A 22,948-nucleotide genomic window follows, 5' to 3' on the forward strand; every position below is an offset into this window, starting at 1 on the left:
AGATCTTGTTAGTGCTTCAAAATGTCACTACCTTTATGGGGATTTTAATGGATGAATAAAAAATTTTTTTTTACAAATACAAATTACTGAGTGCATTTACATTTTTGGGGAAAGTTTTCAAATTTAAATTAAGGTAAGTTAAGTTAAATATTTATGTATCCATGTATGTGTGTATGTTTCACATGGATGTATGGCTCAAATGTCTTAAAAAAAAAAAATGTATTGGTTAGACATGTTTGTATGTGTAGTTGGTTAAATGTCGGTAAAGCCTCTGCAATAAGTAACATCACATCCTCCTGACACGTTTCCTCGTGTATACATGAGTCAAGGTTAGTCATGTGCTAATGTGCATCTGTGGCTGAGCTCATTCACGCTGAATGAGTGTGAAGTCCTCAGTTTTTATTTCCTGAATTATATGATATAATTTTCCTGTGGCAAATGTGGTGAATTGGGTTGTCTCTCAAGTCAGCAGCAGTTCAGTTTTCTATCGGAACCTTTAAGGTAAGTCTTTTTTTTATTTTATTTTTTTATTCATATTTATTTTTGGGATTTAAGATATCAGTCTTATGAGAATTTACAATAGCAAATTCTCTAAACAGTTTTGGCACTTGTGTAAATACTTTTATTTTCCCACAAACCACCCACAATGCAGTTTAACCAGTAACTAAATGCTGAAATAGTGCTTTACCACATTAAATTAAATCACTGATAAATCTTTCTTTTGATAAAACCTGCCTTCTTGCTATATAAATTATATGCTATATAGCGATGCTACAGTATATAGTTCCAGTCCAGCTGAAAATGGCACTAGTCTTGCTATTCCAGAGGGTTTCGATTGAAGTAAACAAGTATGCTTCTCTAAAAATGTATAGATTGGATGACTTGGTAGTCACTTTAGATAAAAGCAACTGTTAAGTGCATAAATGTAAGTTGTGTCATGCAAATTGCATTCAAACTCATTGAGTTCGTGGGCATATTTGTGCCATTACATATTTGTGATTTACTGTATATAATTCCTCATGTGAAGTGGGAACTAAAACTCTGCATTTCATTCATAGTGAATTCCCCCTACAGGAGTTTGAAATACTTGTTCTGTAAATGTGTATTCCCCATGCATAATGCTGCATAAATTTAGTTTATACTACAGATGAAACTGTTACATAAATGCTTGTCAGTAGCAAAAAAAATTTGTTTTGTTTTGTGAATATGCTTCAAAACCATGTAAATAACAGAATACCACTCCGCCACAGCCAAAAGATGAAGAACCACTTCGATGCAAGTGCCCTCACCAACCTGAGCGTCCCATCAGCTGTGGGAAATGCTTGCGGAATCGACTTCAGTCAAGACGGCATCTTCCTTCCCATCCTGTATGGAATCTTCTTCATCATTGGCACCCCTTTGAACCTTTTGGCGCTTTTTGGGCTCTACAAACTAATCCAATCAGAGAACGTTCTACCCGTGTACGTCATTAACCTGCTGATCGCAGATCTAATTCAACTCCTGAGTTTGCCTTTATGGATAGACTACTACGCCAATGGACACTACTGGCGCTTCGGAACCCGGAGTTGTCAGTTTATGGGTCTGACTTTTTACATTAGCATTTACGCGGGCATCTTCTTCATGTGTATCATCGCTCTAGAGCGTCACCTGGCCATCGCCAGACCTTTCAGCTTCAAGCATCTGCGTAACTTGAGGTTTGCCCGCTGGATAGCACTCGCCATTTGGATACTAATTGCGGTGCCACCTACCATCGCGTTTGACAAGCTCTTTCCCAAGCAGGAAAATTACACTCTTTGTATCGAGAAGTATCCCTCAGAGGGTAATTTCATCACCTACAGGCTGATTACTCTGCTTGTGTCCTTCATCGTACCCCTGAGCTTCATTGTTGGTCTCCACAGAGAGACCGTCCGCTCACTGATGGCAATCAACTCGCTTTTATCCGAGGAGAAGAGGAGTATCAGGGGTCTGCTCACCCTTCTGGTGGCTGTATTTGTCACGGTGCTGGGGCCCTATCATTTCATCGGCTGTGTGAAGTACGTCGGACTGCTGGTACACAGCAATGCGTGCGTTTGGGAGAAGGCTGTGTTTGTGCCCTATCAGTTAACACGAGGCTTTCTGAGCCTTAACAGCTTGCTTGATCCTGTGTTTTACATCTTTCTCCGCAGAGACTTCCGTGACACGGCTGGGAACTACTTGCCCTGCCTGAGGAGATTGAGGACCAAATCATTTCGGACTGAGAAACCGACATGCTCCAGTCAAGTCTGTGATTAAAGATTTACCCCTGGTTATATATTTGAAATACAATTTGGACAAAGAACTATGAAACTATGCCAAACTTATGAGGCCATATAATAGGATCTATGGTGGAGCCATCATTTAACTCTTTCCCCAACAAGTTGCCAGTCACCGCCAGCATGTTTGATCATTTTCACAAACATTTCATGGCCCCCAGAATATTTTGTTGTATGAATATCGGAACAAGAAACATTTTAAGCAAAAAAAAAAAGCTATAAGAAAATCAAGAAAAACTTTCTTTTTTTTTAAATCAAAGGCTACATCCAGTCCTATTTGATCATCACAGTCCTCACCTCTTCCTGGGTCAACATTTTATTCGGTAACATTAGGCAGTTTTGATTTATAGGCTGTTTAATGTTGATGATCGCGTTATTTTACAAATGCTCACATATGCTATCACTTGTTTCTGTTTCTTCTTTGCCTGTGTTTTGATCAGGAGATTCAGTACTCTTTCAGAAGATGTGTCATAGCGCCCCCTACAGTTTAACAGTGAAAACATGGAAAGTCGGAAATTTCTGTCAATGGCAGGAAAAGAGTTAAAGTCCGCGTGAACCGGAAGTTGCAAACAACTTTTCTCCAGTGCTGTGACGTATTTCCCAGTGAAAAGGAATATTGAACAGAGGGCAGGGTTTTACTCTAGCGCTCCTCCTCTCCATCTCTCGCTCATTACAGACTAACGATTTGAGGGGAGTGGTTAAGCGTTGCCCAACCCAAGTCCTCAAACCTACGTCATCAGGGAAGGTCCTCGAATGCAGAGGGGAGGGGCATTTTCAGATTTTGATTCAGATACTGTCAGATACTGTATGTGGACATCTGGCCTACATCTAAACATCCATTTCCACTTTGGAATTCCAAGCCACCTCAAGGCGAGGTGGAAACGTTTGCCCACAAATGTTGTTTTGTAATGTCCTATTATGAAGCAGACGTGCCTATATCCGCTCGCACTAAAACTCACAGCTTTTATTTTTTTTATTTTTTTTATTAGGTGTACACAAGCTTCACAATAACATACAGACGGATGCAGGTAATTCACACTCACAATCTCTCTCTCTCTCTCTCTCTCTCTCAAATAAATGAAATCTTACCGCGCTACTAAAACAACAAACGCAAATTAACATTATTTTCCATGCAATATCAGTCAGATTTTGCGCTGCAAACATCCATGACAACTTATAACTTATCCATGCTGCCAAATAATGATGGCCAACCGAAGTGAATTGTAAAATTACAGTACAAATTTCTATTGCATAGTAAAGCGATCACCAACAGAATTATTTTGGGTGGGGATTAATGTAAACACATATATTGAATAGCAGTCGAGTCTGAAGTGAATGCAAACTGGCGGGACAAAGGATTGGATCTGTGCAATATAATATACAGTAGTCATTTTTTTGCTAATTAGCATAGCCCCATTAGACCCTGCAGATGGTGAATTTGTGCTATTTCTGTGTGTCATCACTGTCTTAATGATATTATTTTAGTTTAGTTTATTTGTCTGTCAATCATTTCCATGTCTGCACTGTTGGAATTGAATTAATGGTTATATTCATTATGGTCTTAGCAATAGACACTGGCTAATTTGTGTGGTTAGTCATTTTGTATAGTGTAAAAATTATATTTTAAGCGAACAAGTTTCACCCCAGCAGCTAAATAAGTCTTCTTTCCTGTTTATATTTTCTCTGTCAAAACAAAGGATTTTTTTCCCATTTTTTTTATTTTATTTTAATAACCACCCAACTGGCACAATAATATTTGCAAGCAACTTACACAAAGATTATTATTTAAAAGATACTGAAGAGTTGGGACTGTATATCTAGTGGTGCCATCAGGCCAGTTAGCACTTTCATGACATAATTTTCTTTTGACTTGAATCCATTAAATACCACTTAATGTAGATTCTGAGAAAATAATAATAATTGTGTCATCGTGACTCATGTTCACAGAAATCTGAGGTTTGACCAGAGAAATAAGTTCCCACATGATTTCATGATCTGTATCCGAAAGCTATTCCTATGTGAAATGGCAACATGTCACATTCCAGCAATGTCTTTTTGGGAAAAATCAAGTTGGCAGAATTTAGATCTCCAAGTACAGCATGTCTCACTGTGAGATTTTTGTGCCAGAATTAATTATTACACCCAATGCCATCAACTGCAAAAGCAAGACAGAGACGTGGCTTGTCAAGGGTCGCAGCTTGCTTTGAGACCATTAGAGAAGAAAATGTCTTCTTTTCTTTTAGTGCAAGGAACTGAACCTGAGGATAAAGCCCACTATGAAGGATTGTTTTTGGCTGCAAATTCCCACAAATGCAATAACTCCAGAGGAAGGCATTGACCACACTCAGAAATGTCACAGTTCAGCACATTGCTGAGTGAACTTTATTATATTTGTGATATTGTTTTATGTCTTTGCTGTGTCTGAGTTGCAAAGTTTATTTTAAATGTATGTTTTATATTGTATATTCTGTCTAATATGTCCTATCTTTGCACTGTTATCAAGGTTTTTAGCAGCAAACACAATTTGTATAGTGGATTATTTTTTTATTTTTTTTATTTTTTTTTTGCATTACCTGTATGTGATATATTTACTGTGGATGCTTCCAGAGATAATATTTTTGCACTTCCAACAAGAACCACACTTAGCTTTACAGAAATATTATGACCATCTGGTTCATTTCATCTTTATTCCTGCCATGAAAGCTTTATCCAAGTTCCTCGGCAATACCGGAACTTTTGAGACATCCTGTGTTAAATCATTGGTTGATACCCTCGCAGTCTCCTCAAAAATCTGAAAACCTTTGAAAAAGTATTCTTTCAAAGCAACAATATGTGTTCACGCCAGCTGTGTTGTTAATGTGCTGCTTCTTTGACTACATCTTCAAAAGTTGTCAAAGTTTTCCTTCTACTGAAATCTGTATTTGATCATATTTTATGGAAGAGTGTAGGCAGAGCAACTATAACATATGACTACCCACATGCTATTCTTTCTGGAAAAGGAGAAAAATATCCAATAAAAATGATAGAAAAATATAGCAGTATTACACAGATCAAATTGTACAGCTTTCTTTGTGCTTTAAGTGATCAGAGAATTAAAAGAATAAACTGAATAAATGTCTTAATGTATTATTTGAACTGTTTCAGTTTTACTATAAACTTTCTTGACTCTTTATACTTCTGTACTTCACTGTAGTACGCTGTAGAATAAATAAATTGCATATTGACCAAAAAAAAAAAACTTCCTGTTTATGGTTAATCATAATAATCAAACATATTTTCTTGTGTTTATTGATTGTTTTTTATTTTTTTATTTTTGTTTTTCCAAATCTATATCTATAACATATCTTAGTAAACCTTTGTTCTGAAGACATGATAAAAAACTCTCTCTCTTTATCTATCTATCTATCTATCTATCTATCTATCTATCTATCTATCTATCTATCTATCTATCTATCTATCTATCTATCTATCTATCTATCTATCTAGTGTATTCTATCAAGTTTCCAATGAGCCTGGATTGCACATTTAACCACATCTCGAATTGTGGTTGTGCTTTATAGTGAGTGTATCAAGCTCTATATTATTGATTTTGGTAGGTATGTAGTAGATTGTCTCTGGGAGAAATGGCAGCATTTTGATTTTAGATTAGCACTTGTCTGTTCCTTTAACCTGCCCTGTCACTCACTGGGTCACGCAGACCTAATTTGTCAATGGGCTCATTGTACAAGCCCTCAGTAATGACGTGAGTGGGCATGATGGGTATGTGCGGGCCCAGCATCAGAGCTTATTGATCCCCACACCTGAAATGCTCCTCAGATATGTATCACTTCAGGTGGTCTCTTATCAGTGACTTGCAGGCCCCATGCACGACATTAATGAAAAAAATTTAAGTCAAAACTTTAAAAAGACTAGAGAGACCTGAATGCTTCAGTGAGCGTGCAGCCGCTGGCGGATAACCAAGCTAACAAGTCACCTTTGAATGCAAACCAAATATCCCTCCTGTTTTTTATTTATTTTATTGTAGCATTATAAGTTTAGCCTTGCATAACAAATAAAAAATTATAATGAATAAAACAATATTTTAAAAATAGTAGACTGGTCTTTTTTATTAACCTTTTATATTATTTTATAACAGATAAAGCGGTAAGCTAGTCTTTCACACTAAAGCTAAAATATGAATTATGAATTATGCCCCTTTTACAAGTCACTTTACTCTGTGGCCTTCTTTCAAATACAGCTCCTTCTACTTCTCCAATCTTGAAAGGAGAAAGCCTCAAATTTTTGAAACGGTCAATGTTTAAATAGCGTTTAAATAACATCTCAACATCTAATCTTTCCACACAATTTACATTTTCCAATAAAAGTGCTAGATTTTTGAAAGGTATTATGTTAATCCGCATCCATATTTATTTATTTAACTTTTATGTATCCATTTTTATGATAATTTCAAAATGCGTTATTGCAATATTGTGGTAATAATTAAATTCTCAGTGACTTAATATATAACACATAAAATCCACCTAAAACTTGAATGGTCAGGAGTCATTACGAACAAATGTTTTGCAAAAGGTATACGCTTTCCGATAAATAGTAGCCTGTTAATATTAGGTTACTGTAATATTGTTCATGCAAAGTTTGTCTTGTATGGACTCTATAGGGTTCCCTGTCAGGGTTTATTTTGCAATAGCGGGTAGTTGACTGTTTGTTCATCATTTAAATCCGCTTTGTATTGTTACAATTTACTCGTTCCTCGTGTAACATGTACAAGGCATCTAGCACATGTGGGTGTACATCCCAAGAACACTACACAGCACCCCAATTACACTACACTACAAACAAAACTATCCCTATACTTGTCCTGAATTGTATAAATACTTTCATCAAAACTTTGGCTTTGATGGTCAAATTAATTCTGAAGTAGCACTATTTAAAAAAAACTTACAAGGAAGGTCATAGAGGGACATAAAAAACACATCTTATGTCATGTACTGGAAACTTCTCACTTTCAACATACACTAAGTGAACATTTCAACATCACAAGGGCACACAGGGTGTCAGGAATTTTAGTTGTTGCTATTTTATGAAAAAAAAAAAACAAAAAAAAACATTGAATATATTTGATATTGCTGTGTGACATCCTTTCTCACTTCCAGTTTAATTCATGTACTTAGTTACAGAAGATGATGTCTGACTAAAGACTAAAAACAAACTACATTATGTTTTATTAGGAGTCATCAATGTGTTGATGTGTCAAGGCCCAAAGCCTTTGTCATTGACGGTTATTTGTGATTATTTTTTGTTTTATTTTTTCCCTCCAGACTTGTGTTTGTCCTTTTTATTCTGTCTGGATTTTTTTTTTTTTTTTTTCTCTTTGTATAATTATTACATTCTTTATACTCCATTAAGCCAACAACCTTATGTTTTATTCATTACCCACAAAGCTGTAAGTGATGACTGAAATATAAATATATTATATGTTCTCACAGTTAAATTCATTATATTTTGATATGTGTATTGTGTGAAATAACTATATGTTTGCTAACAATTATCTGACCTCCTACAAGGAGGGAAATTAATTGAGCATGTAGCAAAATGCGTTTAACACAATGTTGTAATTGTTAATATAATTTAGTGTACATACTAGATGAATGACCCTAACCAATGGAAATAGTCATTATGTCTGAGAAGAACAATTTTTATTTTCAGCATCAGAGACTGTAATGTTTGTTGTGCAATGCATTGCCTGTGGCATCACATTCTGTGAATGACCAAACTGTTCTTGGTCCATTGATTGGTGTAATTTGTTGGTTTCTGCAAACAGAGTTACTGTGTTGACCACTGCAGCCAAAAAGTGATGAAATGGAAGGATACCCCCTCCCTCCCTTCGGATTAGTATTTAATCTATATCAATTTAAAATTCCCTTTGTTAATCTATCTGAGATTTATAATTTTTATTTTTTTATTTTTTTTATTCTGTCTGCTGTTATTGCACATGTAGGCTGTCACATCTACATGACATTGCATCACATCTTGGTGGTTTTTAGCATGTTGCACCACATTTTTGTAGTTTAACTTTTAAATTCTTTATTTCAAGTATATATTCTATAGAGCCCTAAAGGGTTCTGTCAGACACTTCATATCATTTTAGGGGTTACCATCTTGGGGTCATTTTTATGTATTTACTTTTTTTATGTTAACTGAATGTTATTAATTAAACAGCAAACAAACATACTTTATCACTAGAAAATAAATTGAAATAACATTTTAAACATGAAAGTGTATTATGCAATAATTTAAGGGTACGTTTACACAAGAACGATATGCTTAAAACGGAGATACAGACGACACCATTGTCAAAACAATCCCCATTCACACATATCCACGAAAACTATTAAAACCCCTGTAATCTGTTGCCAGGCCATTAGATGGCGATGAAACACTATCGATCGAACACGTAATAGACCTTTCTCACAATAACCGGAAATACGTAATCGTTGTGGAAGCGGAGTTCCTGTCAAGCGTCAACACACCAGAAAAACATAAACCCGGGCAAGTTTAAAATGGATCAAAGAGTCTACACAACTTCATTAACGGATTTGCCAAATATTACATTTGCTGATGTGACGACTCGTGGAGGAAAACTCTGTCACCAAAAAGAAAAAAAGAAATAAAGGGTAAAAAAATGTCCACGAGGAATTTGTCCATAAATATCAAGGTAAGTAGAGAGCGAGGCTAACTGTTACTGAACTGTTAACTAAAATGACACATCATTAGCGTGTCAATAGCTCTTGCTAGTTGCTTTGTTTATGTTGCCTTGACTGCGGAGGAAGTAGATTACCACGACGATTGCGTATTTCCGGTCACAAATACGGAAGTTGTGAGAATGGTCTATACGCATGTGCATGACGTCATCGTCTTCAGAGATTCACAGTTTTGTTGTTTACACGGAGACCTTTTTCATTAACTTGCACTTTGAAACCCGTTTTCAAAAGTTTGCGTTTTCAGGCACCCAAAATGCCATTGTAGTGTAAACGAATGGCCAAAATGCATAAAAAGTTTTACTTTTTTAGTTGAAAACGGTGTCGTGTAAACATGGCTTAAAGTCGGCATGAAATCAAATTTGACAAATCTTCTTTTTATATGTAATATTGTTGTGTTTATTATAAATGATTTATCTGTGCACTTCATTATTTTTAAAAAATTCATTTACCCTTATAATCTTTAATCAAATACATTACCCTTCCCTCCCCCCTCGAAACGACCTCTCTTCTCTTTCGGTCACGTCAGAGTCATAGAGAGAGAGAGTTGCGACACTCCCATAGACCTCCGTTGTAAATAATGGCGGCGCTTTTAACCGCCTACTTCCGGGATATGAAGATCGGAATAGTTCCAAACACTGTCATTTGGGCGTTGGACACCATTCACTTACATTGCTGCGCGTCGAGTTGTTCCAGAGTTAAGTTGCCGAAATGTCGACCTCTTTTGAATTGTCAACTGTCTATATTGTATCAGAGGCCCTTTGCGATGCTTATACTGGTCTTCATTTGTACATGCACAGCGTAATTATTTATATTTTATGTTGGTTGTTTCAACCAATTTTCAAGCACTGCCTGCTAGCTAACGTTAGTTAGCTAGCGCGACTTCGTCAGCTAAGAGTTCGGTAATGAATCGCTACCACCTTTATAGCAACTTTTATTTAATTTAATTTTTTGGGATATACTAACTTTTCATTATGTTATTATTGTCTTGAGTGAAGCGGCTTGTGAGAACAATGCTGGACCTTTAGGATTGTTATGGCCATCACCAGTCCTGTCTGTTTCATGGATCACCTGCCCCTGGTTTTTGTTTTTCTTGTTCACACACACAAGCACACATTTTTGTTGTCTGTTATTGTTTAATAAAAAATATTTTATTTGAAAACCTTCATTTGTATCAGCCATGCTTAAATTCGTTTTTAATCTGTTATAGTTTTGATAATGTGTATGGCTTAATCTTAAAATAATATTCTTAGTCTTAACATGATTATGTTTCACGTTGTGGTCCTGGGGGTGGCCACTTTCATCAGAAGAAGTGAGCTAGCTTCTAAGCGAATTCTGAACGGACCGCCACGGCAGACCTCTTTGCGTGATCACAAAGGTAGGCTAATGGCTAAATCTAAATTTATAAGCAAAATCACGGGAATCAATAGCCTAATACAGCCCAGTTGTGCTAAAATAAATATCATGAGACGTCCATCATCAGATGAATGATATGGAAAAGTTAAGTTAGAGCCGCTAAAGCCAGTGCTACTACCCATGCGAACATGAACACTAAGCTTTTCCCTCCAAAAATATAGCCTAAAACTTATCTCCAAATGCAAAACTGACATTAACAAAATGCAATAATGCAATAACAGCTGAAAAAGTACTTGGGTGTGTGTTTTATTTTATATTTACCGTTCAATAATGCAATCGCTGCTGTCTGTCCCATAGAAGAACATGACAGCCAGCGTACGTTTTGGAACTATTGGGGCTTACATGAACCACGTGACAGCCATAGCGGCGACATCAAAGAGTGTCGCAACTCTTTCTCTCCATGGCTCTGGGTCACGTGCCATGGCGAAAGGGTGCGGCCAGAGCCGATGAGGGTGCGGCTATCGGTGTCTGTCTCGTTTTGAGTCAAGTCAAGTTATCAGTCAAGTTCACCCTCGAGAGCATCTCGAAGTGTCCGAATGGTAGGCTATCTATCTTATCTAAATCTAGTTATTTACTTATCGGACACGTCGAGATGCTCTCGATGGTGAACTTGACTGATAACTTGACTTGACTCATCTTGGTTCGCGGGAGGCTCATATAAACATGGGCTGATTCCTGCCTGCAAATTTAGCTGCTCGTCCTCGTTCTCGTCGCCGGGCTCCTCAATAAAAAATCCTTCATGGGAGGGTAACGGTGGGGAGTCCGGTGGAGAAAAATCCTACACAACTGAATGTAAACTGGCATTCAAATCTGCCTCCATTTTGTTTGCAACGCCCAACCTCCAACGATCCAATCAATTCCCGAAGGACGAAATCAAGCCCCGCCCTACATTTTTTTTTCTAATTTCAGAAGCCGTTTCACTCGGATATACGTCACAACAAGGAAAAAATGACAATCTCAACTTCCGTTTCATGCCGACTTTAAGATATTTCTTCTTTTATACAAATTGCTATATAATACAAATAATAATACAAATTACTCCTTTAGCAGTAAGGGTTTTTATTTTATTTTTTCAAGAACCCTAGAGTTCTAGAACCCCATTGAACCTTTTTTAAATAAAAATTCACACATAAAATAATCAATCAATCAATTAGATTGATTGCATTAGGCAATATGTTCCACCCTTAGTAAGAAAGAAAAACGGGAGAATCTACAGTTGCATGAGGTTTGGCTTTTGCATTACCATTTCTGTGAGGATGTCTGAGAACAACGGATTCGGCTGTACAGTTAACCACAGCTTTGATGAACGCCGAGGAATAATAAAGAAAGCTGTTCAGCGCTGTCTAGCTAATTGGCAGGTTTTTAAAATGTATCACTAGCCAAACAGCTCAAAGCTTAGAATGTCCTGAAAAATGAATACAGAAATTATTAGGAAATGTTTACCCTCAACATGCAGAATTAAATAAAGAAATAAACAGGGAGAACAGGAAAGACGAATGGGCTCAGTTTAAGCAGTGCTAGCCATGGTCATATATTTTTTTTTTTACAGATTGTCAGTGGGTAAAATATTATTCAACAGCGATGTTCAATACATTTTAATATTATAGTCTTCAACAGATTAATATTCAATCGCCTGGTCAATATAAGAAAAGGAGCCATTTCTTATGGTGGGTGTTTACATACTGATTGAGGGTGGAAGTGTGGCTGGTTGGATGATGGAAGTGCCAGCATGAGTAATGAATTCACACTGTTGTCAGTGGAAATATGGGTGACTGCCTAAATCCATTAGGAAAATGATGATGGATGAGTCAACAGACCCGCATGTGCTTGCTTTTGTTGTACATACAGCTGTTGTTTTATACCCTTTGTAACCTAATCAATGATCTTATGAACCTTTCTAAGATGTGTCTCGGAAGAAAATATAAGCATGCACTGTACTTTTGCAAAACACATTTTTTTCTGCTTGCTCACTTCAGTAAAATGAGGAAATGCAACCAAATTCATTTCACAATGAAAGTCTACGTGTTCACAGCATGCTTTGCATGGGACTGGAAAGAATACATATTTAAATTAAAAGCAAAAAAAAAAAAAAAAAAAAGTGCTTAATGTTCTGTTCTGTTCTGTTCTGTTTTGTATTTGGAAAAGTTTTGGACTTGTGCTGGGTTGCAGGGCAACAATTTAACAACTCCAGTTATTTAAATTAAAAAGCAAATACAATGCTTATTTTGCCAATAACCATCAACCTGCTAGCCTGGCAAGCCAGACCTACATCAAGATGTTAGGTCTGGCAACTCACCATAGTTGCTGGTTGCATAGCCGCTCAATCCGAGGGACGGGATAAATGACTGTCTTTCAAATTCCCTCTGCATGCAATAGGACAGCGCTTAAACCAACCAGAGCGTTTTCCCAACAGCGGCGCTAACGGTATATAGATTCAACTTTTGCCATATCTGGCCGGCAAAACTACGAACACATCTTCCTTTTTTTAAGAATGACTTAAGTGCCGTTCTTTGCTCTTTTCTCAAAGAAAAGCTTAACTCCAAGTCCTCCAGAGTCGCGGCCAAAGCCGATTCAAAAGACTATTCTCCAGCAGCAGCCGCCATTCTTTGTTTTCAAGTAGCAGGGAACCGTCGCAACTCTGTCGTCATTATGTTAAGCCCGCCCCGCCTACTCTATACACGATGTGATTGGCCTGACCTAATTTTGTTTTTTCCATCTCGAAAGTCAGCGGAGAGTTGCTAGACCACACTGGCTGCAAAATAGATGTTGCTGCCGCTAGGGTACGTCTAGATTTCTAGGCTATCAACCTGCCGTAGGTAAGGATGATTCTTCATTTTTTAATGCTTGGTGAAAAAAGTAAACATTTGATATATAAATCTCTACTGTTTGATTGTTTATATCATCACAAAATGTAAACTAGACTCTATATAAACTTTACCTACATACATACAGTAGCCTATACTTACATAAATAACTATAAGCAAATCTCAAATGCTTGATTATATCATTACAAAAGGTAAACTATATTATTATTCAGCCTGATATCACGGCAATTCGGTGATCTGAGAGCGCGGGCGGGTATAGATATATATAATAGATGTCGCCTTGGCTACGGTTTCGCAGTAGCCAAGGCGACGTCTAGTGTATATATCTATACCCGCCCGCGCTCTCAGATCACTTGGACGTGGCTGAGTTCAAGAGGTAAAAACGATATAAAAACTGTTAGTTTTCTCACACAAACCGCTCGTTTCGTGTCTTAGGCCATCAATGTGTACTTACGATGGGGAATTGTTTAATTTGGACGACGGGGAATTGTTTTAATTTGGACTCTGTGCATGCTCTTTGAGACAAGTGACCATCGACCTGCATTATATGACTGACAGACAAGAACGGTTTGACCTAAAAATATCAAAATTTAAACTACTGCGGAAAAAAAGACACCTACATCTTGGATGCCCTTGAGGTAAGCTAAAACATACCAAAATTTAATTTCAAAGTGAACTATCCCTTTAAAGACATTGTTTTAAAACTGGAGAAGGATTTTAAAGAATCAGTTGAAAGTTCGCTTAATCGTGAAGTGTATTTTAGAGAGGCTGTGGATTTTAAAATGGGTAAAATGGAGGAATCTGTAAAGGATGCCGTGGCAACACTGGAGAGAGACGTCAGCGAGTGTTTAAAGAGGAGGGACAAGAAGTGGACAAAACATCTGGAACAAATAAAGGCTCCAGAAACTGCGCTCTCACCTTCCACTGCAACCAGCTGCCCAGTGCCTTCCACGTTGACCCCTAGCTTTCCTCCAACCAGCATTCCCACTACCTCAAACACTTCACCAACCTACAACAGGGCGGTCGATGGAAAAGTCTGCGCCAGCACTTCAACAGGGCCAGAATTGGACACCATCTTCCACCTCCTACCCTTCTCCAGAGAGCAGCTCACCAGTGCCCAGGGTGAGGATGACACGCTCCAGGGACTTACCATCTCTCCCACCACTCAACCAACCAACCGGGTCGAAATGCGGGAACACCAGGGCGTGCTGTATCGGCAGATCCAGAAGGAAGGCGACAAACTGAAGATCCAGCTTGTCGTTCCCAAGGTCCTGGTCCAGCAGACAGTACAGCACTTCCATCAGAGGACAGCAGAAATACATCATGGGTGGCTGAAGACCCTCCTGCTGATCCTGGAAGTTGCCTGGTGGCCCGCTCTCCGCAGTGACACCTGGAGGTTCATCAAGGACTGCAAGTCCTGTGGTGTGGAGATCAAAGAGTGTGCTGTCTTTAACCAGAACAAGAAAACACCTCACCATCATCACAGTGCATCATCACCGAAAGGGACCTTCAAGCCGGATAGGAGGAAAGGCTGGGGGGGGGGGGGGGGACTATGTGACACTGTCACACATGACACATGTTTTAACCACTCTATATATTATATTGATTTTATGTATATTAGAGTTTTAATAGGTTTACATGTTGTCTTAGTAATTTTAAGCCATTTTATTCCTCTTATCTTTTGTATGTGTGTATGTCTTTAAGTTATTATTGGTCTGCCTGTCATGTGAGTAATCACATGACAGGAAACAGGAACCAGGCAGCATGCCAAACAATTGGGGTCGTTGCTCACTAGACGACCAGGTGATCACCAGCAAACTGGACTGTGGAGTTACTTCAGTGGACTTGCCTTTCCAGCACTTTGGATTATCACTTCTGTGGACTTTGTATATACACCGGTGGACATTACTCACATTCACTTTGGGACAAGCAATACACCAGGATTCTTTGGACTGTTTTATGGTATGGTGCAACGGACTCCACGCTTTCAACAGACTTAGTTTTCTTGTACTTATTGTTTTAAGTTCCTTGTGAATATTGTTAAATACACTTTTTCTGGTTATATCTGTTGTCTCATCTTTTAAAACACTTCACAAACTCTGTTTAATCTGACCCCAATTTTAGTTAATGGTATTTAACCGAGAAGGCTGAACGTTACACTGTATCTACAGTAACTCTGCACAGCCTCATGGAACGCGCTGATGACGTGTGATGTTTGTGCGAGAAGGGTGCACTGTATGAAAATACAGTTTGACAGGCAGTTATTTTAAATGTAGATTTTCAGCACAGCTGCTTTGAAACAATGTGTACTGTGAAAAGCACTATACAAATAAAATTGACTTAACATATAAAAATAAAAAAAAACGTTCAAACGGCTAAACAACTTAAGTTAAGCGACCTTGTTTTAGTCAAATCCTCTCTGTTATGCTGATCACAAACAGCTATAGCTGTACTTCAAAACATCTGTTTCATCCACACTAAACAGCAGTGTGAAAACACAGCCAATGCCTTCATGTGCTATCGGAATAAGCATAAATTTGAGATTCCTAGTTAAAAATCAATAGAGTACACAGAATTCCTTGGTTGGTTACATTTGTATCACTTATCACTATATATTGTTTCAAGCAGCTTTTAAAAAAAAAAGTCATGATGTTAATGTTTAAAATACCAGAGCAGATTTGACTTGCTAAACCAAGGTCACTTATACCTTTAAGTTTTTTTAAAGCAGTTTTCAACAGTTTTTGTTTTTATTTTTTATGTCAAGTCCATTATATTTGTATAGTACTTTTCACAATACAAATCTAGTTTTAAAATACCTTAATATCTTCATGTCTTATAGTTGCATTTTGCAGAGTAGAGCTGGCTGATAATATAGTTTACATATACAGTATATGATATAAACAATCAAATAATTGAGATTTGCTTTATATTCTATCTCTTTATATGAGTATGTAATTAGGTAAAGTTGGATATACCTATATTTTTAGATAGAGCTGTCTGATACGAACAATCAAGCAGTAGAGATGCGTTATACTGTACTTTATGATTATTATGCACCAGCTCAATGATGGTAATTTTTCCAATGTGTGGAACCACAAATGAATAAAGTTTAACCTAATATTTGTAATATTTTGTTTTATTAGCAAATTATTATTGACTGAGGACTATAATCTTTTGCAAAGCATTATATGCAAGTCGTAGAATGAGATCATATCATGAGATGAACCTCTGCTTTTTTGGATTATAGAAAATATGATCCTACCCGTCCTTTATCTGCAGAGTTAATTTAGGGTTTGGCTGAAAACGTCTGCTGATCTATTCCACCATTATGGCAATACATTCTCATTCAGACACGCACCATGGTTCCCATGGCAATGTCAGCTTTCATTTTCTCTTAACTTATGCATGTTTGCATGCATTCTGGCTCCATTTCTTCTCCCTGGGCAGCTTTCACTTTTATGACTGATTAGCCAAACTGATTTCCTATTCCGTCTTGTGTCTGAGACGTTCAGACATCCCATCAACTGCAATCAAACAGAGAGGTAGAAATTGATGGACAGGAAAGATACGCAGAGACCCTAAGGATTTGAATGTTCTGCCCTCCTCTAAACTGATCAGATGCTTGTGGATAGGCAAATGTATTCATTGTCATCTATATTTCAGCGCCATACAGATATTCTGGAAGTTCTCTTAGGAAACCTAGAAATCTGGTCAATTACATTTGAGGTCATGCCTTTCAACTTTACTACCATCTACTTACTGTATGAGCTTCTGTGAGGGAAACCGCATCTCATCTCCAACAAAGGAAAGGTGTAGGTCTAGTTATTAAATTCCATTTTTCTGTGTACTGTGTGGTTATTTTCCATTCTCACTGCAAAGGTCAACTTATTCTCATGTGCTTTCTATGCGTTATCTATTCCCATAGTGTTCTCATTTATGTTTCGATTAAATTGACTATTTGACATGATGTATATTGTATAATCAATACTGCACAAACTGCAAGCGTGCAGCTGTGAGATTCATTGCTAATGGTTACTCTTAAGGGTGCACATTTAATCAGTGTCGGAAACAGAGCTTATGATGGAGGAATAAATCATTTGAGAATGTTTTAAAGGGATAGCTCATCCTAAAACAAGAATTTGTGTAAGTCCAATCCCATATTCTGTTCTTTTTTCTGTGAAGCACAAAAGTGGATATGTTTAAAGAATTGGTTTGCAGCTCTTTCCAGTTTTGTTCATAGTGATTGGTCAAAAATGAAGCTTAAACAAAATGCCCCTTGTGTACCTTGCAGTTTTGTGTTTGTAACAGATCAAAATTTAAGTAAGTATTCACTAATAAAATTCCTTTTAGAATCATTGATACTGACGGGCCCTTTTTGAATCTGGGTCTAAGGACTTTGGGTCTGATCATCACACAAAATGGCTTTAGATTTGTTATATAGCACAGGGATTTTCAAACTGGGGTCTCATATTATATTCAAAATCAAATACTTCCCTAACATATAGTATGCAGAGATCGGCAAGTATGCCAAAAGTATGTCTGAAAACATAGTATTCGAAAAACAGTAGGTGAAAAGTCCCCGGATAACCTTCTTCTGCTGAGAGTCTGAAGTGCATCTTCAATAGACACTTTACTATCCCATGAGGCCACGGGAGAGGATAAATAGCCTTTGTCCAAATTTAATTCATGCTACCATATTCATACTAGATAGAGCGTCTTTTTTTTTCACATTAGTTAAGTAAATTCAAATGTAGCACCTTCTCAGTACAGCAAGCGATTTGGGATGCAGCGGGGGTCTCAACAAAATCCTAACGCAAGTGGTCAAAGGAGACGGATTTGAAACACTTGTTGGTACCAGGTGTAAATGGTAATTCGTCTTGGCTGACCACACTGACCACAAAAAAATCTTAATAATAGGTGGAATACCTTAATATCAGGGTTTATCTCATGCTCACTGGATTTCCGGTATATTGAGCATAATTTGCAGGCGTCAAGGAGCCGATATCAATACGCAGGAGACTCCCAGAACTTCCGGGAGAGATGGGATGTCTGCAATTAATGTGTTGATGTCTGCATTTATCATTGTTAAAAGCAGCTGTATCCAATTATAATCATACCCAGATCAACCTAATAAAGCTTAAAACAAACAATCTTTAGTATTTTCAGTGTTTTAAAACAAATTGCATTTTCTGATTAGTCACTAAATATTTTTTTTAGTGCAATCCTATTTGAAAATTTTATTTCGTACATAAAATATTAATAAAATTATATGAAAACCTTAATTTAGGATTAAATCTCACCCAATCTGTCAACTCTAACGCAAAACGTCAGATGTGACACTTTCTGCAGCGGTTATATTGTGAGCGTAACAGTTTAGCACAGATGACATGGCCTATAAGAAACTGGTTCAGTGCACAGAAACATTGACCTCATCCCCTCCAGTTAATCTGACGATTGCACTTGTGTAGCATGCTGGCCTCCATGGGACCATATCTATTTTCTCTCAGCACTTTGAAACCAATCTGGAGCGAGGGATATCGAAAACATTGGCCCTGCCACGTACCCTGGGGAGACCTGGCAAGCATGTTCTCCTCAGACTGACAGCCAAAAAGTAAATTTAGCTTTCTTTGATGTTAGACTTGTTGCCACTGTATGCTAGTACCCTCAAGATGTGCCCCCAATTGAATAGAAGCATCTCTTTCGATGCCGTTGATGACAATAAGTCAATTGGTGAATAGAGAAATGGAGTAAAGTGAACCTTTTAGATGCATTATTTAGACATGTAATGATCATTATGTAAGCTGACCACCTTACAACTTATCGTCTAAATCATGTGTGTAACAACAAGAACATAACAGATCCATGTAGGGTCTGAACAAAGTAAGTCCAAGCATTGCTAAGTAGCCAAATCTCCCCGTACACTGACTATTTGGTAATGCCACATTAATTTGACTTGTTCCACAGGACGAAACGCTGCAATCGGGTTTTGCTTGGAGCCTGGTATTTAATAATGAATGTGTTTCCACTGGCTTTCAGGTCCAGCCAGCTTTGCTCTCACCTTAAACCCCATATCAAACAGCCACAGCTGTAGCAGAGCCCCAAGCCACATCTTCCTAATTCAATTCAACGGCTTGTCACTGTGGGCAATTCTAGATAGAACATTATGTGAAAGGATAAACCTTTTCACTCTGCATTAGAAGAGAGGTTTTATCATTTATTTTTGACTTTGCCAGGGAAATAAATTAATCAAACTCTCCCAGCATTATTTCCACAACCGTCAGGGCTTTCCACTTATCCAATTAATAATCCAGTGATGTTTCTTCAGACGCAGACAAGGCAATTATTATTAAAAAAAGGAAATGGAGGGCCCAAACAGTTATAGCATTCTTCTAAAGCAAATCTTGGATATATTATAACTAACTTTATCCGCCTACAAAAAGTACACTACTTAAAGCTTATTATATAATGAATATTATTTTCATTCCATTGCAAAATGTAACTATACAATCGGCCAGCTCTTTATATAAAGTTGGATGTAAGTATTTCCAACTTTATCTGCACACATAGTAAACTTGTAAGACAATTTATAGCATATATCTATGCTCAATGCTTGTATCATTGCAAAATGTAAACTATATTATTGGTCAGCTTTAATCTGCTAAAAGTGACTGTAAGGCTTGAAGATAATTATTAAGATAATGCTGCTTTGAAACTATGTGAAAATGTTTTGTGAAAAGTGTTATACAAATAGAGTTTGAGTTGAGTTCCAAAACCTAGAAAGATGCCGCCTTCTGATCAAACTCTATAGCAGCATTGTGTTTACTGTATCCTTACTGTATGAATATTTATTTATATAATACTAATAATTCATTTATAAAGTTTTGTTAATGTTGCTAAGTTAAGGCTGTGAATATATATGATATATTTTTTATCTCACCTCATCTGTCATCTTGGATTAAGTGCTCATGTAGTGACTACAATTTTGGAATGTTTTGCTCAGTTAATGCTGTGATACTCTGAAACTTATAAAATATTACAAACAGCATATATAAATGTGTGATGAGCACTGTTTGTAGGATGCAGCTCATGTTTGTAGGATGCAGCTCATGTAGTCAGTAAAAAAATAAAAATAAAAACTTACATATGGTGTATTTTTTTTTACATTATTATTATTTTACCAATAATGACATGAGATCAGTCTGCTCTACATGACAGTTAATCTCAGTCTTTAAGAGATCCTATTCAGGCTAATGTGAATAATTCTATTCACTTGTGTCACGTGGTGCATCACAAGCTGCATATGGTTGTGGGAGAATTCAATCTTGTGTGGTAATGGGGCTCTTCAGCCAGGGAGGAGGCTCAAATCATGGTTTGGCAAATCCATGCCAACATATCAGACATCTGTCACTCCTAGTGGCCGCCTGCCGTGCTGGGAGCCGTTCCTGGCAGCACCTCTAGCAGATATCCCAAAATGTCTTCGACATGCACGACTTAGCCACATAATTTATCCTCCACCTCCTGTGGCAAACCATAGATCAGCCAGAACTTTTATTAAGTTTAGCTAGCAAACATATTGGCTTGCAACACTCACTGTGAGATGTGGCGACAGACCGGGGCAACACTGTTAATCATTATGTGAAAAAAATTAAATAATGTAATTTATGATGGGGACATTTAGGATGATTTTGTCCCCACCGCTTTATGAAATAAACGTATAGTATCTAATACAGAGAAAGCATCTCCACTTGTTGAGCAGAAGTTTTCATTTTGGTAATGGGTATATTATAATGAGAGGCAACAAGGCGGCAGAGTTCCCTTTCGAGGGAACTCGAACTGCGTCGAATGACACTTTGGGGGAACACCCCTCAGCGCTACGTCTCTGAAGCATGAATGAAACTAAGCCAATCTTGATTGGTGTTGCGTCATGACGTAACGTGTGACGGCATATGTGAAGCTACAAAGGGACGCTGGCACACAACAGAGCTAGCTTTCTGTTCTTCAGCAAGCGCTCTCTGTCGTGTGTGTCTTATTTGGTGTTGTTTGTCAGTTCACAAAGCACAAAATCTTGTGTCTGCTTCTGAGGGAGGATTTTGGGGATGACTCGCCACCCCATGTCCCCACATATGAGGAGCTGGTGGAGGTTGTTTCTCGTGCAGTGGCCCGTTTAAACATCAGTTGGCCACATGAGAGGCAGGAAGCGCTCACAAAAGCCAAGTTGGACGAGCGCTTTCTGCAGCACAGAGAGCAACCTCACCACCGGGGTTTGCTGTTCTTTTCTGTTGCTGTTCAACGAGTTGTGTAAATCGTAGAATAGACCATATTCGTCTCGCGTGTCCAACCCCCTGTATTAAATTATAGTAATATTCTGGGGGCGCGAGAGAACGGTTATGGGATGATGCCTCGGGTGGAACAGCCGCTTGCCACCTATTTATCCCCCGAAGCCGCATCATCCCTGAAAACCCCGGTGCTGCTAAAACCTGCAGAGATAGATTCTATCTAACTATGGGTCGGGCTGATGCTAGTCTGCACACTATGGCAGTACTTCAAGCATACCAGGCCGACCTTTTTAGACATTGATGAGGGCGAGGGTCCAACTCTGGAAGATATTGCGGAGTTGAGGAAGGCTGCAGACTTGTCTCTCCGAGTCACCAAAGAAACGCCCGTGCTATCGGCCGTTCCATTGCGGCTATGGTGGTCTTAAACACTTAGGGTTAAATCTATCAGGCATCAAGGAGAAAGACAGGGCTTTCCTCCTTGCTGCCCCGATTTTGCCTTCTGGCCTGTTCGGCGATGCCGTAAACACTGTCGTTGACAGGTTTCAGGTGGCAAAGAAACAGTCTGCAGCCTTCAGACAGTTATCTCCCTCTCCGCTCCAAGTCCAAGAAGTCTGCCCCCAGTGCGCAGATAGCTGAAGCCAGCCTCATGTTCCCTTGGTAAAATATTTCGATGCATGGAAAAATCTCACAAATATGTCTCCTTGGGCCCTGCGCACCATTCAAAAGGGGTACAGACTGCAATTCGGTTTCTGCCCACCAAAGTTCAACAGGGTGGTCTGGACTGTAGTCGACCCAGAACAGGGTCGGGTATTGGAACAAGAAGTAAACTCCCTGCTGGTAAAGGAGGCTTTATAACGTATTCCTCCGCCAGACAGGGAGTCCGGGTTTTACAGCCGCTACTTCATAATTCCCAAGAAGGATGGGGGGTTGCGTCCAATTATAGATCTCAGGCACTTGAATCGGTCTCTGAGGAGGTTCAGGTTCAAGATGCTCACTATTCCCATCATCGTGAACCAAATTCAATCCAAGGATTGGTTTGTCACGATAGATCTGAAGGACGCATACTTCCACATTTCCATCCTTCCATCTCACAGGAAGTTCCTGAGGTTCGCTTTCGGGGGCGAAGCGTACCAATATCGGGTTCTTCTTTACGGCCTAGCTCTCTCCCCTCGCACATTTACCAAATGCATGGATGCAGCTCTAGCACCGCTGAGGCTTCAGGTTATCAGGGTGCTCAACTATATCAACGACTGGCTGATTTTGGCCCAGTCACAAGAGCTGGCAGTTCGGCATCGAGATGTCGTCCTTGCCCACATCCAGAGCCTAGGGTTGAGACTCAACACGAAGAAGAGCGTGTTGGCACCAGCCCAGAGGATCGCGTT

At 38.4% G+C, this 22,948-nt stretch overlaps 1 protein-coding gene across 2 annotated transcripts; it reads left to right on the forward strand.

The window, feature by feature from the left end:
• Positions 1 to 320: 320 nt before the first annotated feature.
• LOC309486069 (G-protein coupled receptor 4) lies at positions 321 to 5,426 on the forward strand. Of its 2 annotated transcripts, XM_082153169.1 has the most exons (3): positions 321 to 501; positions 1,251 to 2,033; positions 2,166 to 5,426. In XM_082153169.1, exons 2-3 carry the CDS (start codon positions 1,258 to 1,260, stop codon positions 2,269 to 2,271), a joined length of 882 nt encoding a protein of 293 aa, XP_082009295.1. In that variant the 5' UTR covers positions 321 to 501; positions 1,251 to 1,257; the 3' UTR covers positions 2,272 to 5,426. The 2 variants fall into 2 exon arrangements, with proteins under 2 accessions (XP_082009295.1, XP_082009294.1); XM_082153168.1 differs by having other exon boundaries at positions 1,251 to 5,426.
• The last annotated feature ends 17,522 nt before the right edge of the window (positions 5,427 to 22,948 follow it).

This window comes from Leuciscus leuciscus (assembly GCF_965113295.1).
Source record: "Leuciscus leuciscus genome assembly, chromosome: 22".
Taxonomy (NCBI): domain Eukaryota; kingdom Metazoa; phylum Chordata; class Actinopteri; order Cypriniformes; family Leuciscidae; genus Leuciscus; species Leuciscus leuciscus.